The sequence below is a fragment of the Kryptolebias marmoratus genome, linkage group LG15 (assembly GCF_001649575.2).
Source record: "Kryptolebias marmoratus isolate JLee-2015 linkage group LG15, ASM164957v2, whole genome shotgun sequence".
Lineage (NCBI taxonomy): Eukaryota > Metazoa > Chordata > Actinopteri > Cyprinodontiformes > Rivulidae > Kryptolebias > Kryptolebias marmoratus.
In genome coordinates, this window is record NC_051444.1 from 1,569,722 (window position 1) to 1,578,001 (window position 8,280).

At 43.2% G+C, this 8,280-nt stretch overlaps 1 protein-coding gene across 4 annotated transcripts; it reads left to right on the top strand.

Moving 5' to 3' along the window:
• The first annotated feature begins 4,907 nt into the window (after positions 1-4,907).
• On the top strand, positions 4,908-7,534 carry LOC108249360 (cell surface A33 antigen-like). Of its 4 annotated transcripts, none has more exons than XM_017438708.3 (7): positions 4,908-5,041; positions 5,577-5,746; positions 5,816-6,032; positions 6,127-6,291; positions 6,552-6,668; positions 6,746-6,829; positions 6,925-7,534. In XM_017438708.3, exons 1-7 carry the CDS (start codon positions 5,002-5,004, stop codon positions 6,927-6,929), a joined length of 798 nt encoding a protein of 265 aa, XP_017294197.1. In that variant the 5' UTR covers positions 4,908-5,001; the 3' UTR covers positions 6,930-7,534. The 4 variants fall into 4 exon arrangements, with proteins under 4 accessions (XP_017294197.1, XP_037835590.1, XP_037835589.1 ...); XM_037979662.1 differs by having other exon boundaries at positions 4,934-5,083; positions 6,127-6,195; XM_037979661.1 differs by having other exon boundaries at positions 4,935-5,083.
• Positions 7,535-8,280: the final 746 nt, after the last annotated feature.

Here is an 8,280-nt window from a genome sequence, read left to right on the forward strand (position 1 = left end):
TCCTAATAAACCAACAAATGAAGACTTTTGTCTGCCTGTTGGACAGCTGCTGAGCCACTCCTTCTGTTTAATCCTAAACAACCTGCTCCCTGTCCAACCTGAGGAGCTCCTGTTGGACCGTGTGACTCACGGTCAACCTGATTCAAGATGGCTGCCACAACCAACATATTGACCTAAACTTTGGATAGGTAGTAGCTGAGAGTCTTCTCCAACACATGAGCCGTTCTGAAGCTCGACTTGAGCTCAGCCGCTGTCTCCTGTCCGTCAGACACCTGCTTACAGGTGTGCACCTTAACCCCGCCCTCCTTGTTGCCGTGGTTTCACCAAAAAAACAGAGGCAGGCTTCTTCTAGCTCTCTGCGACCGACACTCATTGTATAAACGCAGCTGAGTGTCACAATCCGGTTGTAAACAGAGCGAGGACTCGATGAAATAAAAGAAAAGAGCTGACATGGCGGCAAATAAAATCCAGGAAGGCGACAAACGAGCGGCACAAAGACACGAACGGGATGACGAACCGATGCCACGGCTGGTGGAGGAACAGGAAGCAGACTGACACAAAGAGAGAAACAACGGGCTGACGTGGCAGCAACTATACAAACCCAACAAATGCCAAAAAAAAACTTAGACAAGGAGAACGGTGCAACCATGATGCAAGAAGAGCTGAGCAGATGATGAACTGAACAGAAACACCTGGAAAATGACAGCAGGTGAGTGGAAACACGAGGATAAACTCTCAAATGTAACCAAAACCACGAACCCTAACGACTGCAGGGAAGCGAGGACCAAGCGAACGAACAGGACCAATGTGAGCTTAATGAGTACGAGGAGCAGGTGCGAGACGAACTGGAGGACAGGTCTGACTGAGGAGACACGGAGAAAACTAAACGAGGTAAACACAAAAAACAGCAACATGAAAAACCCGGGATCGTGACACCGATATAAACACATGTTTCTGCATCATATTCAGACAAATCAGTTTAGGATTCTGGCCAAAGGAGTTTGAAAAAGGGGTCAAATGTTGTGACTGTCTCTTTATAAATAAAATAAGCTGTAAATTTATGATCAGTAGCAGGTTTAAAAACTCTTGCAGCACAGCTTGTCTTTTAAAATCTGTTGTTTCAAACTTTTTGGCTGCTCCAGAAGTGATTAAGATGCTCTGAAAAGAGTTATCCGTTCACGAGGGACACCACATAATGTGTCTGTTCACAGTGAAACATCAACTTCGCCCCCTGGATCTCCTTCTTGTTCTGTATTTGACAAACATCCAGCTGGCTGATGGCTTTTTTTACAGAATAATGGCGCTCCGCGGGTAGAAGAGATGGAAAAGGATTACTGGACCTTCAGCGGGTTCAAGGGGAGAAATAATCAATGAAACACCTTCTTACACCTGCAATAAAACATCAGTTCAGCAGAAAATATACAGAAACAATGAGTCACGGCAGCAGGAAGGACTAAAAGCTCGACCTGTGGGAGCTGCCTGCTTGTGCTTGAAAATGAGAGGAAAACAACTCTGAATTTAATCATTTAAAAAATATTATGGCTTTCAAAAGTAGGTTAAAGGAAATGAGTCAACTTAGGAAGGAAGAGCTTCATTCTGAGGCATAAAATGTCACTTAAATACCAAAAAAAATGAGTTTGAACCTTCCAACATGATCAGATAAATCTTTAATTTGACTGCAGAGCTCATTTAACCTTTCCTGCCGTTTGTTTTCTGCACGAAGTGTTTGAATTTATCTCACAGCTGAGGCCAGAAATCTGAGACCACAAAAGAAAGAATCCAGAGTTTTTGTGCCAGAAGTTAGGCTGAAGCATTTCTCATTAACGTGTCCAAACGGATCAGGACTCTTCGGTTTTGTCCTGCAGAAAGCTGATCCCTCTGTCGTTCTGTGAAAACTCTGGATTCAGTTTACAGCAGGTGGGACAAACTGGACAGGAAGTGGACGGAGACAGAACCAGAACAGAACCACATCGCCACCAAGTGGGGGCCAAGGCCATCAGAAATATGACTTAGATCTCAGACTTATCTAATAATTAGAACTTAGATCCTTTAAGTCATAATTAGGATTGATGAGCCCTAATTTAGAGACGGAATATTTATGACTTTTTTCCTCGGAGTGGCAGAGCTGAGGATCCTCTCGTCTGTCTAATCGGCACCAACAAAAGGAGGCGGCTGGACGTACGGATGTAACTGTCGAAGGAAGAAAAGACGCCATTCACGGCTCTGCAGAGGGAAGGACAAATTAATGATATTTTAAATGATGAACTCACAAATGAGTTTTAATAATTCGACAAGACTAAATCAGAAGCTAAGAAGAAACCAGGAGGCGGTAGAGCTTTTACCACAGAGAGGAGAGTTTTTCTGTAAGATTTCACAGAGAAACGTCCTCACCTGGAACAGAGCAGACTTAAAGACAGGTGAGTTTCCTGCACCCAACAACAGCTGCTTAGTTCAGGTTAAAAAATCTATTTTATTTAGTGTTTTTAGCAAAAACAAACAGAAAAGTAGCTCCGTCTGTCAGACTAATGTGCTGACTTTATTTACAAAAATCAAACTAACTTAGACAATAAAACTGGCTGCAGATTGATGGAGATTTGTAGTCGTGTCATCTGATCTGCAGAGCTGCTGGAGACTTGGATCAGATGGTGGGAGAAGATGACCCGGTGGACCCGGCCTCAGGGTTTGCTGGGAACGCCGGGCAGAAGAACCCGTCAGAGAGATCTTCAGCTGCGTCCCTGAGCAGGTGAAAGATGGAACCAAACATTCAGAGCCTCATCCGCTGTGAGATCAGATCTTTGACGGGAAAATCTGCAGAAAAGTCGGATGAATCAGTCAGAGCCTGTTAGGGCTGCAGCATATTCGAACATCTTGAAACGTGGGACATGATTGTGACAAACTCCATGTTTTCTGTCTGTGTCATCATCTGAAGCAGGTGTGACATCCAGGCCAGTCTGTCGGGTCCAAACCCACCATCAGCAGCAGAACGTGAACACATGAGACCTGAAATAAAACAGTCTTTGGTTTGCTGCAGTCCAACGGGTCCTTTCAGCTCGCTGGTACTGCCATTACGATAAATATGAGATAAACTGTGCAGTCCTAGCGCTGGTCAGTATCTTTGATTTTAACAATCAGCTGATCAAAATGAGAATAAACAAACTAAAGGCTGAGCGTTCCTTGAAGGAATGCATATCACCCGCCGCCTTTATTGCCAGAGTTTTAGGCCGAGATCATCTTATGTTGACAGAGTTGTAGCTGTTTTGGTCAAAGCATGAAAATAAGATTATGTGCAGTATATCTTATATGATCTGTTAGTGCTTGGAGTATGTGTTATGGATGACTCTCAGCTACTACCACACCAAATCTGAGCTCAATATCTGTAAAACTGACTGAGTTAGAGACATTTTTGTGTTGGTTAAGGTCGATTAGCTGCAGCAGCCATCTTGAATCCAGTAGACGTGCATCCAGTGGTTACTTTCTGGGAGTTATCACTGGATCCTGCAGGTTATAAGATATTTTGCTAACAGACAAACATGGCTGACTCTGGCAGCTCCCTGAAGCCCGCCGACGGGAGCGCTCTGCTGCCATCCGGCGGCCATCTTTGAGCCTGTGCAGCAAAGTGGCTTTACAGTAGTGGGCAGGATTTAAAAACACTGCAAAGGAACAGCAATGATTAATAATAATGAACTTTTATGCTCAATTCTGCAGCTCATTTCCATCACACCTAAATTTATATTTCTTGTTTCTGCTGCATCTGCTGCACAGCATATGCTTTCATAAATTTTAGAAATAAAAACAAATATCTCCATGTGAGGTAAAGATACAAAAACTGCTTTTAAAAAACAAACTTAACGAACACAGGCAAAGTTCAGAGATGTTATTCTTCTTGAAGTTGACATAATAAACATGATTGTCTCATTAATAATGAAGGAAATTATGCGTTTATATCAGTAACTGTTAAAGTATGTTGATGACATCTGCTCCGAGGCTCAGAATGAGAAGTTTGAAACCTCTGGACTCCAGATGTTAGGTTTTTTCCTCAGAAGGAGTTGAATTCACCTCCTGGACGTCCTCCTTGACACCAGCTGCTCAGTGTTTCTTTAAAGTTTTAGCTGAAGGAGAACCGAGGAGTGAACCTTCAGCAGCTTCAGGAGGAGAAATAATCTGACCAACGTTTAGCAACAAGAAAGCCTGCAAGAACAGTAATACCACAGGTGTGAATCCAGATGTTTGGGTTCATTTCTCACTGAAACGGGTTTAAAACGCAGCGCCGAGCTGTCACTTTCTGACACTGGGAGCGATTCTTCTTCAAATTTAACAGAAAATCAACATTTTTAACATCTTTGAGGCAAGACGGCAGTTTTGCACGTCTAAATCTGTAAATTAATAGATTAATTACCCAGGAACAATGAGGAAATAAGAGTTAAGATCCCGCCTCGAATAAAAGCATTTAAGTCACTTTTTTAAAAGACTTTATGGTGAAATTAATGTTTATTTATCTCTAATTATGTTGCCTGTTTCACTCGTTTCTTATAGAGGAAGAACTGAAATAACTGAATGTTTGTATCAAAAGAAAGCGTTGTTTGTTCTTATAAATAAATTAAATAAAATGTCACAATGCAGGATAAACTACAGTGCATAAATACATAAACAATAATTAAACTTTACAAATAACTTTATGGGTGAAGAAGAAGAAATCTGGTTTCTAAAAACAACTTTTTCTTTATAGAGAGACTTTTATAATAAGAGGAAACATCCCATAATATGCTGATCCTGAAACAAAAAGAAGGGAGGCATTTATGTCTATGCGGGGGATTTAAATATATTTAAATAAAGGAGAAAGAAGAGCAGAAAAAAAGCTTCTTTAGTTAAACATAAAAAGCAGCAGGAGGCAGTGGATCAAAAACTGAGGCTGAAAACTACCGAAAAGAATCAGAAGAAGAAGAAAAACGAAAACAACAACAAGTGGGAGGAGCTTAGTTTGATCAAATCCAAACTTCCACCATGAAGAAAGAGGGTTCTGTCCTGGTTCTGTTCTGTGTGGGTGGGTTCTGTTCTGGTTCTGTCCTGGTTCTGTTCTGTGTGGGTGAGTTCTGTTCTGGTTCTGCTCTGGTTCTGCTCTGTGTGGGTGAGTTCTGTTCTGGTTCTGTTCTGGTTCTGTCCCACAGCACATCTGTTTTACAACAAATTCAACAGGTTTTTTTTTTAAATCCTAAACAGCACAAAGGCGGGCGATAATAAACTGTGCAGCTGTGTGTGTGTGTGTGTGTGTGTGTGCGTGTGTTTGTGTGTGTGTGTGTGTGTGTGTGTGTGTGTGTGTGTGTGTGTGTGTGTGTGTCTGTTAGCAAAATATCTCCTGAACCAGAGACATCATGATTGTACTGAAACTCCCTGACGGTGATTCGTGGATGTAAATCTGCAGCTCCGTCAGGTCTGCAGACACTGAAGCTGGCTGTGGTCGTAGCTGAGAGTGATCCACGACTCACACTCTGAGCTGTAACACTTCCTGTTGTTATTGTTGTTGTTCGGGGTTCGACCCAAACGACTAACGGGTCATCTTTCTTTCTGTATTTCCTCAGTGTGGTCTGGTGTGGCTGCCATGGATGTTAACATCCCTCAGAAAGTGTATGAGTTTGCCAGATATGACAACATCATGCTGCCCTGCACCTTTACGAGCTCCGTAACAAACCCTCCACTCGTTATAATCACATGGACCGCTCTGGCTCAAGCTGGGAGTGATGCTTTGGATGTCAGTATCTCCACATGTGTGTCTGCAGGATGTTTGTTTGTATTCCTCTCATGTCAATCTTCTCAACAGACCATCATCCTCTCCCACTATCATCCTGCTGGAAAAACTGACGTCGATCCGGACTATAAAGGCCGGGCTTCTCTAAATCTGGACATGAAGACTGGGAGAGCTGACCTGAAGCTGAACTCCATCACTCTGAAAGACAACAGAGAGTTTGAATGTGCCGTCCAGATTCCAGGAGATGCCACGGGCCAGACAGCTGACAAGACACGTTTGGTTGTCCAAGGTAAAGATTACTTTGTTTATGCTCTTAGAGTCCAAAGACTCGACAGCGTCAGTTCTTAAAAACACGCTTTGGTTTCTTTCCTTCTTTGTTGAAGTGGGTCCTTCTCCACCCATCTGTCAGCTCCAGGGTTTACCAGAGTACGGCCGAAACATCCGCCTCACCTGTGAGTCTGAGGAAGGGTCTCCTCCCCCAACGTATAGGTGGGAGAGTCGGGATGTGAGGAACCTGCCTCAAGTTCCAGACCCCAGAACCACCGACAGTAAGCACTGACAACCAGCTGCTTCCAGGAAGAAATGAATAACCCGAGAAACTACATTTCCTGTAAGAACGGATGTCTGAGGAGATCTGGGGAAGAAGCTGAAAATGAGCTGCTGAAGCTAAAAGTTGCACAATGCTAGTTAAAATCTCAGGAAGCAAAGGGTTAGCTAAGAGCTAAAAGTTGTAAAATGATAGATAAACGTAATGATGATAGAAAGAGGACAGTAGGGCAGAAGACATGAGTGACTTCCTGTCTTTCAGTGGGCGGCGTCCTGTCTCTGTACAACGTCGGCATGCACACCTCAGGAAACTACATCTGCACGTCAAGAAACAAGATCTCTTCTGCTTCCTGCAACCTCACCCTCAAAGTCATGCCACGTAAGACAGACCGTCGTCACAGGAGCTCGATCCTGACCTGCCTTCTTGTCTCAGCTCGTCTTCTTTCGATCCCCCAGCATCCGTGGACATTGTCAGTGCGCTGAGGAAGGAAGTTGGAGCTTTTCTCAAGATCGCCGGTTCGATCATCGGTGGAGAAGAAGGTACGAACCTTACGGGGGATCCGTATTCCCGCAGATAATACGGATGAAATCATCTGGAGGAGATTTTGATGCTGTCGTGTGTTCTGTGTGTTCAGACTGAGGTCCTCCCATCGGAGAGCACAGCACGAGCTTCAGCACCAAAGATCCTCTCCTCGTGTCCCAATTTCAGCAAAAACACAAAGAGTCACTGACATTCTTCAGAAACGTGGGCCGGCTGCCGAGGTGGGCGACAAAATAATGTGCGCGGCCGAGAGTACAGTTTTAAGAGGCGTGATTTTCAGCTGTGCGCCTCGTTGGTCACAAACACGCAGGATTCAGTGAAGCTGCAACAGAAAATCGGCCTCTTTTCTCACAAATCTGAGTCTCCAACAGGGAGAAACCATCTTTAATGATCTTACGGCCGATGGAGGAGGATTAACTGGGAGGATAATCTGTTCATGTTCTGCCATCGGTGAATCATCCTCTGCAGGAATCTGCTGAATTATTCCTGTTATTACTTCACTGTTTGACCTTTGACCCTAGTTTCCCTTCTGTTTCCATCAGTCAGAAAATCTTGAGTGAAAATTATCGATCTTTTTCTGTGCCTGCAGCTCTGACGTATATATTTAAACTGTCTCTCAATAAAATGTATAAAACGATGTCCTCATGCATGTAAGAAATGAGACACAACAGTTAAACTCAAATAAAGATTCATTCAAAACTGAAGACTCTGTGTGATAAAACAGGAATCCCGACTCTGCGGTGCACACCGAAGGTCACATTTTAGTGGATTTTAATCATTTAGAGAGTTTAAAACAGGGAACTTTGGACCTGAAGGGGGAACTAATCAGAACCTACAGGGAGGATGAGGTGATAAAAATAAAGAAACAAATAATAATAAGTTGTATTTGTTAAAAGCTGACACCTGGAAAGTTCTGTAAACGTGAGATGACACAGGTATGATTATGACTTTTGCAAAACCTGAGATTTTTTCCTCTATTTACAGCAACATTTACAGTAATTCATATTTTGGTGGTGCAGCTTTTCGAGGATTTACAGTATTTCCCACATCTGGCTCGTGTTTTTTCTCCTCTTCTGTCTGCAAAGAGAAGCTGCCAGAAACCAGAGCGGTAGAGGCCTGAAAAAATATATATATACAGTATAAATACTCTGGACATTTAGGTGGGACTGTCCGAATATTAATCGAACGCCACCGGTCTGCAGAAGATTGGAACTTCACAGCTTTAAAAGAAACAAGATTTCCTGAGCCTCCAGCAGGCTTACACCTGCAGAGAAACATCAATTCAACAGAAAATGTACAGGAACAAACAGAAACAACAATGAGTCGGAGCAGCAGGAGGTTTTATTGGCACGTCTATAATCCCGGTTGAAAGCTTAAGAGCTTCAGAAACATCTGACCTGCTGTGGTTGCATGAAGAAACAAATAAAGGAAAAAAGGAGTCACGACGTTG